This window comes from Pithys albifrons, chromosome 10 (genome assembly GCF_047495875.1).
Source record: "Pithys albifrons albifrons isolate INPA30051 chromosome 10, PitAlb_v1, whole genome shotgun sequence".
Lineage (NCBI taxonomy): Eukaryota > Metazoa > Chordata > Aves > Passeriformes > Thamnophilidae > Pithys > Pithys albifrons.
The window spans coordinates 25,570,071-25,591,584 of record NC_092467.1 but is presented as its reverse complement, the minus strand read 5'-3'; the positions used below and the strand labels follow the sequence as shown (position 1 = coordinate 25,591,584).

The window sequence follows — 21,514 nt, the reverse complement described above, 5'->3', positions numbered from 1 at the left end:
TTGGGCTTTTTTACAAAGCTTCTCTGTTACTCCAGATAGGCACAAAACAGTAGCAGGTAGGGAGCAATACACATTTTCCAAAGATTGGAACCATTCTTTAATGTTTTTGTAAATATTTACTTTAGAAGCAGGCTAAATGTTACTTAAGATTTGTTCTAAACTGATGTGTTTAAAAGTAAAAAATCACAAGGACATATGGAACTCATCTGAAGGAGAAAAAAGTTAAAATTACACAAAAGAATGAATTTCCTCACTGTTACCAAAGACTTGTCTTCATAAAACTTGTGGCATGCTTTTGTGTCTTAGGTGGAACATCATGACACATATCATGTGGTTTGTGGTCTCTTCCTACTGCCTTAAGCTCTGCCTGCAGTTTCCCCAACCTGACTGTCCCACCAAATTGGCACACACCCTCATTGTGCTCCCACTGGGATTTCTGTTCCTGTTCTGCTCTTTTTTTCCCCCCTTCTTCTTAGTCATCTTACCCACAAAGTGGCATAAATCAAGGCGAGGCCATGTTTTCACAGCTAGGCAGTTCTTGCAACATCAGGGCTGAGTTCAGGGAAATGGCTGGAAAACTTGCTATACCCACACACACACACACACACCTGCCTTTTGGCTCATGGAAGACAAGCACAGTGCCAAAGATCTTTGTTTATTCTTGCCCTGGGTGCTTTGATATGTATGCCATCGATGAGGGTAATCGCCTCCCTCACAGCACAGCACGCAGGGCTGAGCAGGGCCTCACATCTCCTACAGACCTCCCAGGCATCTTCTCCATCACTTGAGATGCTGGGTCATATCCCTGGTGATGTCTATACCAGCCCTCTGATAAGGCCCCTCTGTTCTCGCATTTCTTGGGAAGAGATTTGGGAAAGAGAGAGCAGACCAGTTCAAAGCCACTAAGGCAGTTAAGTGCAGCCACATCACTTTGGAAGTGGCTCTTGCTGGACACAAGGACAGTTTGATCCAGCTGTGAGCAAATACAGCAGATCTCCATGCTACAGTGTCATGACAGCATCAAACCTGTAGCTTTTAAAGTTTGTGGCAGCTTAGGGAAAAACAAGAGGCTCCTGTATCGTGACTGGACTTAGCCCTTGTGGTATCACATCTGCTGAGAGATGGACTGCACACCCCTTCCTGCTCTGGACTTCATTTCTGGTGTGTGCACGGCCACCTGCAGTGACTGCAGCACTCTGCACACTTGGGGTGGGTGGCTTGGGAGCAACTGCTCAGAGCCATTTGGGAGAAAGGTGGGGCTGCTGGAGAGAGAGAGATGGTGTGGGTATGTGCAGCCAGGCCCTGCCTTCCCGGTCCTTGTGGGGATGTGCCATCACACCAGCAGTGCTGGGGAGGGGAGTTGAGTGGCTGGGCCCAGGGTGATGTCTCCCAGTGGCAGATGGGGTGGGGAGGGCACCTGAGATCTTGATGCCTACAAAGCAACACACACACCTGCTGTCACTCTGTATCCCAACAGCACGGAGCCACTGGTGACCCCAGGCCACGAGACCCAGTGCAGCCATGACTCAGTTGACCATTCTATGCTACAGTGATGGGACATCTGGTGCATTAAAAAACATTCTCCCTCTTTCAGTCCTTCTCTGTCTTTCCCTTATCTGAACCTTATCCTTCAGAGTAGAAAACAGAAAATTTGAAACATTAAAGAACTAGAAACACCATGAGGAATACCAATCCCCTACACATTTCTCTGATTTTTACCTGTCTGGAAGAACTGGAAGGAGAGAGAAGAGGATGAGCGTGCTCACTTAGGAAGAAGCTGCTGTTTCCAACACGGTGGTTAGGAGAACACTCTTCTATCAGGAGCAAAGTGCAGGGGATGCACACACAGTGGTTCAGAATTCCATTCAGAAGACTGTGTAGCTCCATTTGTTCATCAGTCACTCCCAGTTCCCACAAGGCTGTCGGGAAGCCACTTTTACAGCCCGAGTCTGACACTGTCCTTGGCAAAACCCTGCTGGCTCCACTGCGAGTTTTGCTAGAGCAAGGACCTTGCCTTACAACAGTAATGACTGTATGTCATCATGCAAACTTTGGTAGTTTTGACTGTTCTCAATACAGCAAAGAACTTTCTGATTTTGAAAGCATTCACAGTCTGGGAGGGATGGGAAAGCCATGATACAGATTAGCTCTGCTGTGTGCACGGCCCACGGCTGGAAGGATGATGGAGATACCCAGGGCTGGGCAATGTTCCGCAGAGAGAATGGGCTACATCCGTCACCCCGACCCCCATCCCAGCGCCAAATTTATCCAGAGGCAGGAGCCTCTGCATATGATGACCACAGGCATTCTCAGCCCGCCCTCTGCTCTGAAACCCTTTAGCAGCAATGGACACACGGGAAGTCGTGTGAGTTGGAGGTGCTGAAGTCAAGGACCAGCTGCAACAACTTCCAGAGACACAGACCCTCAGGGATCGTGGATGTGCTCCCGTCACCGAGAACTACCTCAAATCTTGTTGCTGAGGCTTTTCAGTCCAAGTGGAAGCAGCATCACTTGTGTGCATGTTTGAAAACTGACACAACTTTCCTTCCTTGCATCCCCCTGTGAGGCTGAGGAGGCGGGGGGCCGCCCCGGGGCGGCGAGCACAGGCGCGGTCCAGGCTGTGTTGCGGCCCGTGCCATGAGGGGCTTGGGAGGGCGGCGCCGGGAGGACATGTAGCCTCACGCCGGGAGCCGCGCGGGTCAGCGCAACGAAGGCTCAGCGGGGGCGCCTCAGGGCATCCCCCGGTGCGTGCCCAAGTGACTCTGTCCCAGCCACTGCCCCTGGAAATGTCGGAACCTTCCGCTGCCGCCGTCGGGCGTTCGGGTCGCGCCGCGCAGGTGCCGCTGGCCGGGCCTCTCCTCAGCCGGGGCGCCAGCGCCCCCTGGCGGCGGCAGCTGCGCGCGCGCGCGCGCGCGCGCGCGCGGGCGGGCGGGAGGAGCGCGGAACTTTCGGCCGGCGGCGGGTCCGGCCCGCGGAGCGGGGAGAGAGCCCTGCCCGGGCCGGCCCTGCCCAGCACCGCCAACACAGCTCCTCTCTGCCGCCGAATTTAAAAACAAACAAACAAACAAACAAAAAACCCACCAGCTAAAAAATTCTTGGTTTTAAACTTTTTTATTCTCTGGGTGTCGTCCCCCACCCGTCCCGCGCCCGCGCCCGCCCCACCTCACCTCCCCCTGCTCCTCCCAACCTCCTCCCGCAGCGCCGGGGCGGGAAGGAGCGTCTCCGGGCTGCAACTCCAAAGCATGGCGGAGCCTGGCGATGAGAACCGTCCGCCCCAAAGCATCCAGCGCCTCTGACAAGCCCGGAGTCAGAGGGGGTGGGGGTGGGAAAGGGCGGGAGGGGGAGAGCATGGGAGGGAGGGGGCGGCCAGTCCTGCCCCCTGCACTTGTCAGATGCAGATGGGACTGGCAAAGTTTGTTTGAATAAAAAAAAAAAAAGGCTTAGTCAAAAAAAAAGGGGGGGGGGGGGGGGAAGAGCAGAAGGAGGGGGAGGGAAAAAAAAAGATCCTAGAAATCCAAAAAGGCTCATCTGGGAAGGAGAGAGAGGAGAGCGAGAGGAAGCGGGATGCAACTCAACCTAACGCTGATCTGCTTCGTCTTCGGGGGGTTCCTGCCCGACGCCGCGGCCCGGCGGGAGCAGATGGACACGGGGCAGTGCGACCTGCCCCGCTCGGTGAGCCGGGCCGGGCCGGGGACGCGCGGGGGCTGCGCGGGGGCGCGGGCGGGCCGGACTGGGGGCGCGCGGAGGGACCCGCGCTCGGCGCGCGTGGCCCCGCAGGTGTGGCCGCCCTGCCCCGAAAGTGCCCCGCGCGCGGGCCACGCGCCGGGAGCGCGGCCGGGCCGGGGACAGCGGGGGGTCACGGCGGGACTCAGCCCCACGCGGGCCTCTCGGTGCCCGTGGGCTTTGCCTGCGCTGCGAGCCCGGGTGGGGCTCGTTCCAGGAGATGGGAAAGCGGGATCGCCGCTCCTCCTGCCCTGCGGGCAGCCCCGGGGGTGGCATCGCTGTCTCCTGCCCTTCTGCCCCTCCATCACTGACCAGCCCCGCTGTCTTCTCCGCAGCAAGGAGAGCTCAACTCCTTCCTCTGGACCATTCGCCGCGACCCCCCCGCGTATCTCTTCGGCACCATCCACGTGCCCTACACGCGAGTTTGGGACTTCGTCCCTGACAACTCCAAGGCCGCCTTCCACGCCAGCTCCAGCGTCTACTTCGAGCTGGACCTCACGGACCCCTACACCATCTCGGGGCTGGCCAGCTGCCAGATGCTGCCCCACGGGGAGAACCTGCAGGACGTGCTGCCCCGGGAACTGTACCGCCGTCTCAAGCGCCACCTGGACTACATCAAGCTGATGCTGCCCCACTGGATGACCCCGGACCAGCGAGGCAAAGGGCTCTACGCTGACTACCTCTTCAATGCCATCGCCGGGAACTGGGAGCGCAAGAGACCTGTCTGGGTGATGCTTATGGTGAACTCCTTGACGGAGACAGACATCCGCTCCAGGGGGGTGCCGGTGCTCGATCTCTACCTCGCCCAGGAGGCTGAGAGGATGAAGAAGAAGACGGGTGCTGTGGAGCGGGTGGAGGAGCAGTGTCACCCACTCAATGGGCTCAACTTCTCCCAGGTAAGGAGGCTTCTGGGCCTCGTGTCTTGTCCCAGGACGTGGGGGCCGTTGTTGCATTTCCATCAGTTGACAGGAGTGAACCCCAAGCCTGTTGCAGGGGGGTGGTCACTCATGGACCTGAGCACCTCTTGTGTTGGGCTGCTCATTCACGCTTATCCGTGCTGCCGGCAGAGAACCCGCGATGTGCACAGTCTGTGTATGGTGTGTGTAATTTATCTGAGAGGCAAATGTCCAGGGTGTGATTGTGTGTGCCTGCTGGCTTGCCACTTGTGAGGGAAACTTCCATGCTTCCAGTCCTGTCCAGCAGCTGGGTAAAATGGGCTTTTTTTTGTTTGTTTGTTTTGAAGTAAAGCAGCTCTGTGGTACTTGTCAGGAAGAGGATGAAGCATGAACAATGAAAATAGAAGTTTCAACATTGTTGAAATTAAGTACTTGCAAACTCTGTTCCCTGGTCACTCCAGGTCAAAACAAAGTGGCTCATGTTGCCCTCATATACTGGGGGAAATTAAGTGTGCAAGATGCATAGATTTTTTCATTTTAAAGCAGGTAAAGTTCAGCAAAAAGAAAAGGATGTAGGTTAAGAAACAGAAGTTATTGGTGTAACTGAACTCCAGAATCCTTTCAGTGGATTTAGCTTTAAACAACCCAATACTAAGCCATGAGATCTATTTCATTTCAGTGGATTAATCAGGAGCACAGCAACAGCTATTGACTTTACTTGGTGGAATTGTTTATGTGAAATCAGATTTACTAGAAATTGAGGAAATGAGGGATGTGTGGAAGAAAACAAATAATCCAGAGGTGATTTAAGATGGTGTCAGTTACTCCTATGATATTTTGTTTTTAATTTGCTTTTCATCATTAGTTTTGGATCAGCCTATTTCCAGCCATATCTTACTGTCCTAGTTACACCAAAAAAATCTTGGTGATGTGGGAATAAAGATTAAAGGACTGATCTTTGGTGTGATTAAAATGTCCTTAGAGTGCCTTCACCCCATGCTCCCCTGAAGTCTAGTGGGAACTATTTTAAGGGGGCAAAGTCTGGCTTTCACTAATATTTGGTTCATCCAATATTTCAACTAGGCATCTAACTCAGCCTACAGCCTTCAGAGAAGATTGGTTGCATCCTCTTCTGGAGGAATTTTCTTGTTTATCAAGAAAAATAATTAAAAGACAGCTTCTTAGGACTTTTGCATTAATTAACACACATCCAAAGCAAGGAATTCGTTTTTCAGTGTTGTGTCTGAAAGCTTGAAGTGCCTGTCCTCTCTGTTGAATCCTTTCTTTAAGGTGAGGTAAAAATAATTAACCATTCCAGACATCCAATAGTGTTTGGTTGTATTAGGTCAAAAATGGCAGTTAGAATCAAGCACATGAAAACACTTGGTTAAAAATGTACCACTTGGAAGCCTTTTAAATGTGAATCATATTACAGAGAGAGGGAGTGAGCGACAGAGAAAGGAAAAGGGACAGAGTACAAAACTCACTGCTGCTCTTACCGTAACTGTGTTCCTCTCCAAGTTTAAAATAGGAACAAAATATTTCCCTTCATTTTGCCACAATAGTAACCTTAAAAATAACAGTAAAGGTATTATGCTATTGGCAAGTAAAGGACAATTGTTGATGCAAAACATTTGCGCTGATTAAAAAAATACACTACATTTTAATTGTTGAAGAGAATTGACAATGTTGCTAAAATAGATCAGTGTTCAGTTGGCTTTTTCCTAGATGGAGACTTTTCTGGGAACAAGGCCACCAAAACAACAGGAGACAAAATTAAACAAAACAAACCAGATATTTATTTTCTTGCTTCCTCTAGATTTCATGCATCCTGACACCTGGCTAGTTGTTTAACAATAGTAATTTGTAATGTTATCACATCGTCTGGCAGTCCTACTGCTTGGTGTATTACTGTGCTAATTTAGTGGAGTGGATTACTATTGCGAGGTTACACCTCCCAATTTCAGGTTTTGTAGCCATCCTTAAGCAACACCTAATTGAAACACACTAAAATGGAAATCAGAAATTGGGCAGCTTTTGTCTCATAGGGTGTTTGCACAGTTTGATGAGAACATCTGTGATAAATTACAGTCCCAAATCTGCTAAGGGCATCAGTGGTTTTTTACCTGTTTTCAGCATTGCTGTTATGGGAATACTACATATTATTTCTGCATTCAGAATTCAAGTTTTAAAACTGTGCTTTGCTGAATCATGTCAATGCTTTTGTTTCCCGTGTCCCCAAAGTCCAGTATTTTTGCCCTAAGTAAATTAAAAAAATAGAAAAGAAACCTTTTTTTCCTTACTTCTTCCCCTCAAAGACAGCTTTGTGCTGCTGCAAATACTTAATCTGACTACATGCACCAAATCTGTTAATCTGATACTATGAGGAGGAGGAAATTTAGGAGTGGTCCCGGTGTGGTACTTGGTTTTGATCTGCTCTGAAAGAAAGGGGATACACTTGCATTTTTGACCAGGAACAATCTTTGAAACGTTCTGTGCGTGGCTTTGAAATGTTGATTGTCTTAGCTGGATAAAAAGATTAAGGTGGCTCATATAATTATCTGCTTCCTGAGGAGCCAGGTCTTGCAGGTAGACGAGGGTGCATTGTTTTCTATTGTAAACCCTGAAACTTTGTAGTTTGTTGCTTTGCTCCCCCTGAAATTTCTGCACAGTGTTTCCTGACAGTCTTCCACACTGGCATCGCTCCCATTGCCCTGCTTCCCTCTGACCGGCCACTGTCCTGCTTGGGTCCCCGAGGGAGTGCTATCCCACCTCCAGGGACTCTGGCCTCAGGTCACACAGGGGAATTCTGATCAGGTTTGGAGCAGGTTGAAATTTCACCTGGTATTTGAAGTTTCAGGATTCTAATGGAAGGTGGGACAGAAGGAGCTGAGGTACATGAAGAAGAGGAAGCAGACAACTCTGACATTTTTTATACAGTGGCCTGAAAAGGACAAAATCAAGTTGGCCAGGACTGAGAACTGGTGAGGGGCAGATGGCATTCAGGGCCGTCCCTTGGAATCCTGGCAGGGGCACTGCAGCCAGAGCCATGATGGCTGTGAGGACTCATCCATATGTCCTCTGAGGGCCAGCTGGAGATAGGGGTAAACCTTCCCTCCTCTCTAGGACCCTCTTGTGAGTCTGTGATGGGAAGCTGTCCCCAGGCTGACACACTGTTGTCGGAGTGGAGAACAGTGACAGCGACTGCTGCAGCTGCTCAGGTCTGTGGCATCCACCCTAATGGCCCAGGGCTGTGATGGGACCCCCAGTACCCTGCAGGTACCAGTGTGTCCCCACTAAAGGTCTGCATGGTCAGCAAGGGTAAGGGCTTACTCCTCTGCCCAAACCACTGTTCCCTGGGGAGGCAGGCGGCTGCTCTTGCTTGTGTTTGATCCTGTTTCTCAGCAGCATCTCCAGCCTGAGGCTGTTCATATCCCTTCCTCCGGGTCAGAAGTCCCTTTCCCATCCCATCCCATCCCAAGCTTACTCTCCTCAGGGACTGTCTGCGTTCAGCTCACACCAGATGCCCTGAATCCCAAGGTTTGTGACGAGGATTTTGTGCCAGGACCCAAATTCATCCCATACTGTTGGTCAGGCTGGTGTGGAGCAGCCAGCACCCCTTTTCCTCCCCCTTGGCTGTCTGGGGCTCGGGAGGCCCCCACTCTGCTCTCCTCTGGCTGGTATAATTTTCAACTGCAGGGGGAGATGTTAAATATCAAACCGGTGTTGATTGGATCAGAGACAGCCTCAAATAAAGAAACCTCAGACTGTGCCAGATTAAACTTCACACTTCACCATTCTCCCCCTTTCATTTCTTTGCCGCCTCATTCTCTGCACAAATAAACCTCGTCTCCCCACGTTCTACCAATGAGACAGCATTCATGAGGCAGGAATGACTTTGTTAACAAAATCAGTCTTCATTTCCCAGGTCCTGCTGTTCCATCAAACCCTGGGACATGGCAGCTTTGATTACTCTGGTGATAGGATTAGAGGGGGAACAAGTGCTGGTTAATAAAAGGCCAATGGGTGGTCCATGATGTTTAGTCACTGACAGATCTGCAGCCTCGAATCTGGACCTTCAGTGGCAAACAGTAATATACACAGTAATATGTAGACAAGGCCATGTCCTGGACTCTATTCAATCTCCCTTGTCCCCTTGAAAAATTAAACCTTTCTGTGATCACAAAGCTGGGATTCTCAGAGATGACAGGAGGGGTATAACTGACTTCAAGGGAGAGTTGCCTGTTTATACTAATGAAAGATCCAGGCTCAAAGTTTTCCAAACCGAATTAAAGGGCTCAGGTTCAGATCTAGTTGACTTTTGGTAATATGTGTAGTTTATATGAGAGAGTATTACTGATTTTTTTTTTTAATAGAAGTGGGTTTTTCCTAATAGAAATGGCACCATTTGCTTTTAAAAAAATTCTGGGCTTTTTGAAGAGAGCAGGAGTCATCAAAAATAGCTTAGCATCATCTGTTTTGATTGCTGAATGTTGTTGAAAGAAATGTTGTTAAAAGGTTTGTTTATACACTGGTATACGTTGTGCATGTACTTTTCAGCTTGTTGGCTTTCCTGTAACTATCACTCTCTTCATCCCCCGGAACCTCAGGGTAAAAAAATTCCCCTATCAAAGTTAACCTTGGGATAGAAATTCATACAGCAGAAATGGAAATCCTTCTATTTAACTCCCTTTGTATACTAGTGGAGCTGCATTACATCTTCACCAGGGGAACTGTTGAGGGTAAAACTATGCGGGTATTAAAACTACAGTAGTCCTGGTAACACCTGAAAGGATCAGCAGCTGACGTTTTATAGCTGTAACTAACTGTATGTGTTGCTCTTCACAGCCAATGACTGTGTGCTTCTTCACCACAGCTCCCTTGGAAGGCCCACCCTGGCATTTGATGCTTATTAAGAAAACAGCCAGTCAGTTAATGATGGCTCAAGGGGCAGCTGGCAATTCATTTATTGTATTTATCGTGTATATAACTGCCAGAAGTGTTTGTGCAACAGGTTAGGTGTGAGCCCTTCCTTTCCCTCTGATCCTTCATGCTTCCCTTGATAAGATCCAAGCCCAAGAGACAGGTGTACCTGTGTTTCTCAAGCAGATCTGGAGGATTCTGCTCGTTGATTTGTCTGCAAAATTATGGGTGCTGTTTGTGATTGGTATTAGGCAGTAATTGCATCTTTATAAGATGGGGTTTGAAAGGAAAAAATCCCCAGACTGACATTTAAGGGAGTCCCTGCTGTATCTGAGGCAGCTGAGCAGTGCATAGAAGTCCAGTAGCAGATTTGTACACTTTTCCCCTGTGTGTGGTGAGAGATGATTGTCTCTCTGGCTCCGGCAATGCCCGGTCCTGGCAGCAGGGGAGCCCTGGCACTGCTGTGGCATGAGAGGTGCAAGGAGCACCCCGACATGCACTTTGCTTCCTGGGGGAGATGCACTCCCTGAGCTGTGCTTTGGGAAGGGAATCAGTAGAGGGAACAGATGAGCCCAATTCATCCTCTACTTAGAACTAATGCTGCTTTCAAATCCCTGTGGGATCTCCTCTAGAACAGTTTGCCAGCTCTGAGCTGCTCATCCAGTAGGTGCAAAATCCCCTCTTTGGTAAATGATTTTTCCACAGCGATCAATGATTTTCTCTGTTTGTTATTTGCTGTCAGTTTCTGATGCTGTTGCAGCAGCAGTCAGGATCGTGCCACAGGGCCAGAGTGCTTTGCTTATAAACAGAACGAACCATTGACCTTAAAAACCTCAGCTTCAAATACAGTGCAACCTACAGTCCTCAGAAAGTCTTTAACAGCCTCCCCTCAGCTCCCTAGTGAGTAGCAATCCACGTTATGAAGCCAGCCCACATCACTCAGGCAAGTCAGAGGTTCCTATACTGAAAAGACCAGAAATGATCTTAAGCAAGGGCACTCCTTCACCTTGCACTCCTGTGGAGACAGATCAGTGGCAGGACTCCTGGCAAAGCATATTTGGGAACTTCAGAGGGACATGCTGTAAAATAACAGCTTTCCCTGTGCTAGGCTTTACACAGCAAACCCTTATTAATCTCTTCACTGTCATTATGAGTTGATGATACAGGTAAAAGGCAGAAGAAATCACAGTGTTACTGCTTAGGCCATGTGAAATTGCTGTGATTTCTTTCATCTTTTGGCCCTATTAGAAAGGTTCCTTGCCTGCTTGCATGAGGGACTCTGAACTGACTTCCCCAGAGCACAGTGTTTAGGGTAGCACAAAAATGGAGATTTTCACCAATGACCAGTGTTTTGGAAACTTCATTTTTTTTCAGCTTTCAAGGGTCAGTGTTAGAAGAATCCTGTTCTGTGGGGAAATAAACATGTCTGCCTTGTGTCCACACACTTTCCCAAATCCCTCTTTCAAGCAGGCAAGCAATACAAATGCTAGATGCCATTAGACTTAAAATCCATAGAAAGCACTGTGGATTGATCACAAAACGTCAACATCTTTGTGAAGCTCTCATATTATTTCGAGGTTGCAGTCATTAAGACATTTTTCTGAACATTGCAAGAATTTATGAACCTCATACTCTTTCTGTAGCCCAAAAAGCATTACTGTTTCCAGCTTGCTTGGGACACTAGAAATTAAACTGATGCCTACAGAGCTTAAAACTGAAGATATCAGTGTTTAAATTTAATAATACCTCAGTTCTTGAGCTGGAATTGGAACAAGACTACTCTCTGCAGGATGGGAACAAACATGCAACTAAACTGTAAAGCTGGTTGTATCCATCACAACAGCTTGCAGTTATGGTGTCTCATCATCTCCATGGATTTGCTTTTTCTGGTGCTCAAGAGAACAATATGGCTACCGTGTGATATTGTTGTTCTTTATTGCATCTAATTGTCGTTTAAAGGCACAGAGAATGAAATGTGTCATGGTTAATACCTGTCAGAAGCTCAAGCAGGAGTTCACACTGATGTCTGCTGCTTTTATCACTAATTATTCCAACAGCAGTCCTTCCCATTTGGATTTCCAGTATTTTAGAGCTTCTACTGCAAGTCATTTCAGGACTTTAGCACAATATAAATGAAAGTTTCTGAAAACTGTAAATTAAAACCATGTGTTCAGCATTTTGGAATGGATGTTGTATGACTTGAGGAGGCTTATTAGCAAAAGTATTTTTAGTTTGAATGAGATCAAAGACCCAAGATTTTCCACTCTGAGGGTCATTTAACATAGTCCTGGACACCCCATTTCTCACCATACATAGACTGTCATAGGCCAGTTATGCCTGAAGAAATCATCATCCCTGAAATACTGTAATTAGAGCTAATATCAGTGGCCCACTGATGATCATCTCTGTCCAGGCACTGCAACAACACTGAGGGCCAAAGAGTCTTGCAGATGCCAAAAGCAAGTTTTATTATTGACTTCTTCAAAATCAGTATTACAGCCCATGCCAGTGGGTAGCAATTAGAAATGAAAGTCCAAATCCTGCATGTTGTACTCATTCAAGAGTGTCCCTTGAATCCAGGGATAACATTGAACCATTCCCAGAAACTCCTGTTGGCAAATAGAGAAAGGATTGTAAAAAAAAGAAAAAGAAAATACTCTGGTTTCTTCTTTTCCTAGGCTCATTTAACATGGAAGTTATGAAACCTTTCACATGAATCCTAGTCCAGAGGTTCTTCATGCTTGAGTATCTCTGCAAAATCTGAATGTGCTGAGATGGGCAGGGAGAAAATCTAGGAATTCAGTCATAGCCAACATGTTTGCTGCATCAACACAGTTAAGGGAATAGCAATAAATGCTTTATGTTTTCCCCAGATTTAGTTAAACTTTCTGCTTCTATGCTAACTCTTGCATTGGGGCACCTGTTGGGAGACACAGATATCCCCAGTATATAAAACAGAGAAGCAGCCGCCTTCACAGAGCAAAGCAATATTCATCAGACCTCTTTTGTAAGCCAAGGAATGAGAAAAAGGAAGCAAACCTCCAAGTTAGTTTTTGCCCTCTTTCCATTTTAATATAAGCCAAGTCACAAGGAACACAGGAAAAGTATTTCTTTAAAGTAGGTGATTCTGTGTCTTGAAAGTATCCCCTCAATACTTTAGAGACTGTACTAAATCCAAGGTCTCCATTAGGCTCCCGCTCTTTTGTTAACAATCACAATGAAGACTGATTATTCTCTGTACGCTTTCGGCCACTGCACAAATTTAGCTTTCCTTTGATTTCTTGCAGCCTTTTCCTATTACAGGTGACAGCATAATAGTGATGGGGAATATTTATTTAAATGTGAGACCAAATGCTTGCAGCACAGGAGTTTGCAGAGTCAGTGGAGGGGGAGTGGGCAAAAGGGTGATTTGAGAAACGTGTCCAGGTTGTTCAAGGGCTTTGTATTTCAGGTATGTGATTGATTTTAGTTTTAGAAATTATCATTGAGATAAATGTTATTCCAGCAGTGAAGTGTGATGGGGTGTCCTGGTGTGTCCCATTTGTTCCAAACCACTGTTTAAGTCACTATAGCACTATGCTAAGCCTTAGACCATGTCAGGGGCTGGTCCTGATGTACTGGGGGTCAAATGGGATTTTAACTTGTATTTTGCTTTGAAACTAAGATAAGTCTTTGCTTTTGGAATATCAGAGGAGCAGGGGAGGTGCAAGTACGTTAAAGGGCCTCAAAATTATTGTTTTTATAAGAGTTAAGTATACAGAAAGCCCTTCTTTTTCATAATGCATTTCCTGATTAATACAGGAAAGAGCTAGAAAGAACATTCTCAAATAATAAGCTCATTATTTGCTTGCTGGAGAAGATGACCGAGTAAGACCCAGAATTGAACAAAGTCAGGTTTCTAATACAAAGTTATGGCTTAAACAATTCTAATATAGCTTAGCCTTCAGGCAGTTGGGATGCCCTATTGGTAGACAGGAACTGAAGTTCAGTTCCTTCAGCATTTCTCCTTTCCATTTACAGAATACCAGTGAAAAAGTATCTCATCAGTCCATGAGACCAGGTTATACCATCCTGAAATAATCCCGGTCTTCTAGTGGTGAGATGAAGTTCAGAGGCTCAAGGCAACATATTTTCAGGCATGAAACACTGTTTGACTTCATGGATTGCCTTGTGGCTGGCTGCAGACTGGCACTGACCAGATTTTTACCCAGCTAATTGTGTCAGGACAGAGAGGATTTTCTTTATTGACTTGAGTGGCTTGGCTGTGAAATGAGACATACTGTATAGTATATAATTCAAGCTCACTTCCAAAGGCAATTTTGTTGAATGTGGGGATCCAGAGAGGTCTTAGCCTTTAACTTATAGTCCTCTGAAACAGACTCTAGAAACTTCATAATTTAAAGTCAGCATTTACACTGGCTCACGTTCCAGTAACAGAATAGTGCTTGATTTTTAAAAATACTTGATTTATATCTCAATGTATAAAGTTGTGCGTTTTTTTTCTGAGAATGAAACTGACTACTTTGAGCACTTGCTGTGTGTTAACTATGGCTATCTATGCTTGGAAGGGATGTACTGTGTAGAGACTTTAGCAAATTATGGCTCTGAAGTTGAAAGAAAGCATAGTTGATGTGCTTGTACATTCTCAAACCTGGAAGTATTAGTTGTTGAGAATCACTTGTTGTAGTACCCTTTTGTATCTTGGGAAGTACAAAGAGCTACAATCTCCCAAAAGGTGTCGTGTTTTGGATGGGTTTTGTCATTACTGACAAAGAGATCCCAGTGGAAGATATTCCTAGGAATGCAAAACACAATCACTAAACCCACACAAGATCCCTTATCAAGCTCTCTCCAAAGCTGTTGCAGATTCATTTGAATTACACTGGAAAGATTTATCTCTTATTAATGGAGCACTCTTCATTTTTTAAAATTAAGTTGTTGTGCAACACATCAAATAACAATGTCATAACAGATCGTAAATCAGTTTGTTCACTGAAAGATTCCACATGAGTTAATGTAACATCCTGGACACAGTTCATGAGCAGTTAATTTTAGCAGTTCTCTTTGATATTTATCAGTTAAGGCAAAGCAACTTCAGCCATTACGGTGTAGAGTCAAAACTGGTTAACAGCAAAGCAAGTACAGACAAGGATTGTTCAGAGATAAAGCCTTTGGAGATCATTCAAGAGATCTTTGGTTTATATATAGAACAATTGTAGCTCTAACAGTAGCAATGCTGCCACTCAGGGACGAAGAGAAACACACACACACACACCAAACCACAGAAGAAAACCACACACATCACTTGGTACTTGCGTCTAACAAGAAAGTCAAGCTAAAGTTCACCAACCCTGACGTAGTTACCAAAAAACTCCATGGCAGGCAATGAGATGGGAAGAAACACCCCCAAAAAAGCACTCAGGAATTATTCCCATTGTCAGTGGGAGAAACTGAGAACATTTTATTTGAAACACAAAGTCATCCGGCAGCCTGCCAAATGCCATTTATCTCAAGGTCATGTAACATAAATAACCCCAAGGGTTAGCTCCAAAGCAGAGGAGCAGGAGGTAGCTAAACAAGAAAAAGGGAAGGGATTCCTCTCTCTTCCCTGTGGATGTTCAGCATGGTACTGAAAAGGTTTCAAGGCCTGGCACTTATAATTAGTATATTAAGGGCAATAAAACACACCAAGAGCAGGGGACTACAGCTGAATGTAGAATCATGGAAGAGACCGTGGTTTGAGACCAGGCTACTAAGCTGTTGTGCATTTTCTGCAAGAATCAGTCAGGGAGACCAATCAGAAAGGAAAAGTCTGCCAGAAAAAATTTCTCTTGGAAGTTTAAGTCTGTAAAGATGGATCCCTGTTACATAGTAGAGACAACAAATATTTACTGTTCGGTTGGGTGGTCACGTGAATTCTTCTGTTATTCCAACACACAAAGTATCAGAGCCTTCTTAACACTTTGTAAGAGAATAACAAGTTCAGCAACTGTCACATCTGGTAATCTATCCCTGTCAGGCAGGGAAGGAAGGGGCATGTTTTCTTAAGATCACTTAGACCTGAGAGTATAGCTTCAAATATACCAGTGGGAGAATCCCAAAAGCTTGGTATTCAATTCTTCTGTTCTCTGAGGCAAAGCTCAGTGTAGTTCATATTAAAACAATTTAAACAAGTATGCAGCCCTTGAACCTGGAACCCAAAACTATATTTCTGTATCTCTTGAAACTGGGCAAGGCATCTTTCCCACTGGTTTATGTAGAAAGGAACTTCATGTAGCCAAATAATTCATTAAGAGAATTAGGAAGAAAAAAAATGTTAGTCAGTATTCTTATAATTTATTTGTGATTTTGGTAGACTTAAAAACCAGACTGAGTAGAGTTACTTGCGGTTTCATGTTGAATTTTTGATGCCAGGAAAAAAGTGAAGTAAACTCAGTATGTCAGAAGGAGAGTTTCAAACTAAAAGTGTTTTGATTCAGCCAGCACCTCTTGAGATCACTATGCAGGGTCCTGTATATCTGTATGTCCTGTGCACCACTTTTTACAAACAGAAAGGAAGCAAGCTGAGCATCTGGATAAGGAAACCTGATCCTTTATATCAGACAATTTTATGCCTATAAACCTTACAAAACGTGTTGGAAACTGAGGCATGACCTCAGAGGCGGAAATATCCCAAATACATTATTACATCTGGGACTAAGACTGTGATTTTTCCATCTATAAATTTCTCTTATCCCTTGTACTCTTAGAAAAAGAAATATTTGTATGTGGAGAGGCTGGAGTCAATGAGATGGTGATGTGAAGGGCATGTCTGTGAAGGGCACACCTGCAGAAGTCTAGGCTGATTGTGAACTCCAGAATTTACAGGTCTTCAGGCAGGGGACTATGGGATACCTCCTTTGGTGAATAGAGCAGCTCCACCCATCTTTGCACACTATTTTAGTCCCTAGTGGAACTGATTTTCTCAAATGCAAATGATCTTGAAAAATGGCAGAGACCATAGTCTTGCATCATTAGCAGTGAACCAAAGGCTTTTGTGTTGCAACAACTTTTGTTGAGGGATTATTGTGTTGAAAATCCACTGATTTTGGCACAGGCTGGAGAACTCAGCAGTTCCACTTTGCATGTCCTGCCATCATTCAACAGGCAGACCCTGTTGTTAGACATCGCAGTAGGGCAGCCAGTTGGCTTCTCCCAACCTCCTTAGGTTTCCAGATGTCATAACAAAATGAGAGAGACTTAGCCATCTTCCATGTGTTTACGCTGGAGCTGCTAGGCAGAGACCAAGCCACAACACTGCACAGCTTTTCAAAAAGGACTTAATAGGCCTCTCTGTAAACAGATCTAAATATTTGCACCAATGACATTTATCGCATCACACGTCTGGCGCTAGTGTTTTGTCCTTGTTTTGCTTGCATGTTTGGATTCTCTTATAAACATTAATGAAGTGCTTGAATACAAATGAATAATCCTCCCCCCTTCTTCCCACTGTGGAGGGGAGGGGAATGGGAGGGCATGAAGTAATAATAGTTCAACCTTCAACCTGTAATTGCTCTGTATATTTTGATGACAGCTTTCTTTCTCACATGCTTTAAAAGACTATTCGGCGTGCACATCCATTCAGAAGGCATTGCACCTCTTCAAAGGCAACTGCAGCTGGAGTTGGAGTGGGGGGCACTTAGCATGCAGCAGTGTATCATTAGGTGTTTCAGCAGTCATAGAAAGTTGACTTGCTGCTGGGTTCCCAACAGGCCAGCAGAATTGTGCCCCATCTACAAGACTTTTAATAGGAGGTATATTTAATATATTCTTTCCTAGGCTTCTAGGCAGTTAAATGCCTCCCTGACATCCGATCCTGTCAGATCTCGGAAGCTAAGCAGGGTCAGCCCCGGATTAGTACTTGGATGGGAGACCTCCTGGGAAATGCCGGGTGCTGTAGGTTCTAGTCCTGAGGACTTCACTGGCACTGTCCAAGCTCGCTCGGCCGTGGCAGATGAACCTCAGGACTTAAATGGTGCGGCCAGTTCTGCGCACGCTGAGCCTCACCAAAAATCCACTGTGCAGGCTGGAAGGGCACACCCACGTGGGGACAGCCCTTCCCAAATCTTCGTTTGCGAAGCTGAGCCACACACATAAGTCCTAGGCCTGCTTTTGAGCTGGACAGAATAACAGGCCTGAAGCACCTCAAATCTAGCTCAGTAGGGCTGTTCATCTACCTCTTGCTGGAGAACTGGGGTCGTTCAATAGGTATTTTCCAATTACCTGCAGCTTTAATATGACTGGAGACAATGTGCTTCCATATAGCCCCCTCTGATGTCTCAATGCCTTTATGGAGGCCCTAGAAACTGGTTGTCTTGAACTTGCTTTTGATTTTGTCAGTAAAGGAGAAGGAGGGTATGGGTAAGGAAAGACTGACTGAATCTTGTTTCCATAGGTGGTTTCTGTGGACACAACCTTAAGAAGATTATTCTGTTGTCTAGAGTATGAGGCTATAAACCAACACATTAGATGTCTGTTTCCTGATCATAAGAGAGGTGAAGTTGTGAAGCAGATCAAGGCATCATCTCTGAACCTGCTCCAGACTGAGAAAACATTGAGTATCTCATTCTGTGTGAGAACAGTTATATTACTGCTCCTTTCTCCCTATGCAGTTCGATATGTCACAATATCTTCCATGCACAATAAATTACAGTCATCTCCTGCCAGGTGGGACAGTGCTTTGCTCAAGACTTTACTAAGCATCTTTAGTTTCTGCAGCTGGGCTTGTAGAAGCAGTGGTTTGGCTTGCTTGGAAACCAGTAATAAAAGAAATTTCCTTTTAGCCAAGAGGGTTTCTTCAGAAATTCCCTGAAGTCATGCAACTAAGCTCTCAGTTCTTTGTTAAGAGCAAAACTGCTGCATTTAAGCTGTGGGACATAAAAGAAGGAAACAATGCCTAGAAAACAATCAAAAGTTCATTCTTCAAATGATATCTGAGAAAAAAATCATCCTGTGTAAGACATCTGTGGGTCTGCTGTCTGCAATAGTAGTAAGTGCAAAGGATTTATTTCCCAATAGTCAGGCTTTGGGAGGTCAAGATCAATACTCAAGAGCAAAAAAATGCATGTGTTTCCTTCATCTGAGGGATTAAGTATAAAATGGGTTAAAATTAATACTGTCTTTGGTTCAGCTTGTATATGAAACCATTCAGTCTACACATACTTGAGTAGTATTAGAAAGTGCCTGTCAACTCCATTAATTATCAAATTGCTTATTCAGTATATACATTCCTTGCATAAATCCATATCAACTTTGCCTCTTGTAACAGTGTTTGTTTATATGAGCCGGAACTCTCCGTCCTGAGCAGCTTGAAACGCCTCTCGAAAGAATTTCTTGGTCTGCACCTACAGGGACCCAGACTAATTGCTATTGAGAGGATGCTCTGTGGGCTGCATTTTTGGTGGGGAGTTGAGAGGAACAAAATTGTCTGGAAAGGTATTCTCTTGTCACTTCTGTCCATGTTGATAGTTCAAACAGAAGAGATTAAAATCATTACAGTTCTCAGCAGCTGTGAAATGCACATTGGAAAAACAAAAAGCTGGGAGAAAGGGATAGAAAAAAGAATATACTGATATTTTTGTCATTCTCTGCCTGATGTGCCAACACTAATGGAGGCTTCTATTTTTTTTTTCCACTAATTTTTAGTCCAGTGCATTCCTGCATCCCCATCGCTCAAGCATTCTGCCTTTTGCTCGTTTGCTGGAACACAAACATGGAAGTGTATTTGGAACTTGCTTGAGCCTTAAAAAAGCAAAATTAAGGCAAGCTGCCAGATCAGAATTTAATACACAACATATGTTTACAGGGTTACAGTCTCTTGCCATGCTGGCTATAGCAGCACTCCAGTGTGAAATAGAGTAAATGCCTTCCAAGACCTTTTATCATCCATCCTGCTTATCAAGACAGTAAAAATACTGTTTTTATTTCAGCAAACGTGCCTTTCCTCTTGTCTGAAGCCCTTTGAATTCCCTGCCATATTTGGGATCAATGGAAGAGTGTGTCCTTGGTCTTGTTTGTCTAGTTCTCCTCTTTGCAAGAGCTTGTGTGCCTCAGGGTTGACCGAGTTCATCCACCAGCTGGGCAAGCAGCCCTGAACAGGACCTGTGCTTTGAGAGGACAGCAGTGTTGACCCCCATGAGCCTTTTGTGTTTGCAGTGTAAGTCATGGCACTTTATGAAGACTCCGTGGAGAGCAAAGGGTTGTCCAAACATACAACAGAGGATTGAAGTGAACGAGGTGTTTTAAGCTAACTTGGGTTACCTCAGCTTGTGCAAGTGCAAGAGGTGCTTCACCCTTGTTTGCTTCAAACTTTAGCCCTCACTTGGGAGCATTCTGCACTATGGGGTGGCTGGCATTTGGGGTGGACAGTGAGCCCCATGAAGGCTCTGTGGTTCCTTTGGGGCTGTTACCTGTGCCTTACACAGTGCTCGTGTCTACTCATCCCACGGTGCCTCCTGTCCACCTACAGCATGATAGGACCATCGTGACTGGAGTCTGCTGCAGTGGGGAGCTGCAAGCTCAAGGCAAGGACTTGAGTGACAATTCAAGATGTAGGAGTGGGATGCAATGGACAACGCTGCAAAGCAGAGGGAATGGAAAACAGGGACAGTTTTACTAGACTCCTATGACCTCCTGTGGCTGCCCTGCCCAGTTGTGCCATAGACACTGCAGAGCCACTGAAAGCAGCAGCAGCTGGATGTAGCAGCTGGATGTAGCCTGCAATATGCAGAGTCCAGAAAAATTAAACTTGAAGTGTCTAAAAATGTTGGGGGATGGTACAGACTTGGTAGGTATATGAGGCTCTGAAATAATAGTAGCCCATCACTTTGCTTCTCCTGTTCATTTTCCATGTGTAGGATATACCTTACATGATCCATGAGGCACACTAGGCCAGCTGGACTCCATGAGCTCTAGATGCACTACTCCAACATTATCAAGGGCTGTGCTTGCAAGCGAGCTCTATTAGCAGGAGGCAAGACTTGTTTGGAGCCTCAGAGATAATCCTGATGTTGCCCTTTGTGTTATGGTTCTCTGCATACAAGATGGGCAAGATATTAGAGCTATTTATTTTTGGAAAATGCCCTTTTTTTAAACAGAAACAATGCTCGTGTAATTTTTTCTATTTGAGGGAAAAAATGTTTCTTGAAATGTCTCAATTTCAAATTTAAAGTGAAGTTAGAAAAACCCAGGAGTCTCGTCATCAAAAGAACAATCTGGTGACTGACTCAAATGGACATTTTTGTGCTGTTAGTTCATAACAAGACATTAAAGATAGAAAAGGCTGAATTTTTAACTTTTGTCTTGAGATACAATTGTTCCCTGCTGAACTGTAGAAAGCAACAGAGACTAAAGTCTTGTAGCAGGTTTGAATGAATTTGTTAATGGAGGAGAAAGTCCCTCAGGTACCTCCTTGGTGGGAGATCTCTTAACACAGCTCCAGTATACCTGAATGACAGGTCGTTTGAGATAGGGGGACTTTTTCTCTGTAGAATGTGTTCCTTACAGACATCAGGAAAGTTATAGTATTTACAGTGTACAAGTTACTCTTGCCCATAGGACATTTTAATATGTAATTTCATCTGATTTTCAGAGGGTCAGATCTCTGGTCACATTAATAGTGTTGTTCTGTGCACAGCCTTTGTTCTTCAAGTAGATTTGAATGACCACATGAGGCAGAACATGGCAGTTTCACGTCAACATTTAAGGAGATCTCTCTTAGATTGTCTTAGCTTGAAGTTAATTTCAGAAATAAAAATCACACACATGGAAGCCACACAAGCACTGGTGTAAATACAGATCTTGCACCTCTTGAAGGTTCAGAACTTCATTCTTTGTAGCTCAGATGACCCAGATCTCATCTTTGCCCTTTGACCACAACCAACTTACCCTTTCACTTGAAGAGGCAGATTGAAGAGATAGTCATGGTTTGTGCT

At 45.4% G+C, this 21,514-nt stretch overlaps 1 protein-coding gene across 1 annotated transcript in view; it reads left to right on the top strand.

The window, feature by feature from the left end:
* The first annotated feature begins 3,496 nt into the window (after positions 1-3,496).
* TRABD2B (TraB domain containing 2B) overlaps positions 3,497-21,514 on the top strand; it is a 280,531-nt gene continuing 262,513 nt past the window's right edge. The window contains exons 1-2 of the mRNA XM_071565549.1: positions 3,497-3,672; positions 4,059-4,619. Coding sequence (XP_071421650.1) covers positions 3,565-3,672; positions 4,059-4,619 — 669 coding nt within the window. The 5' untranslated portion in view covers positions 3,497-3,564. The remainder of the gene's footprint in view (positions 3,673-4,058; positions 4,620-21,514) is intronic.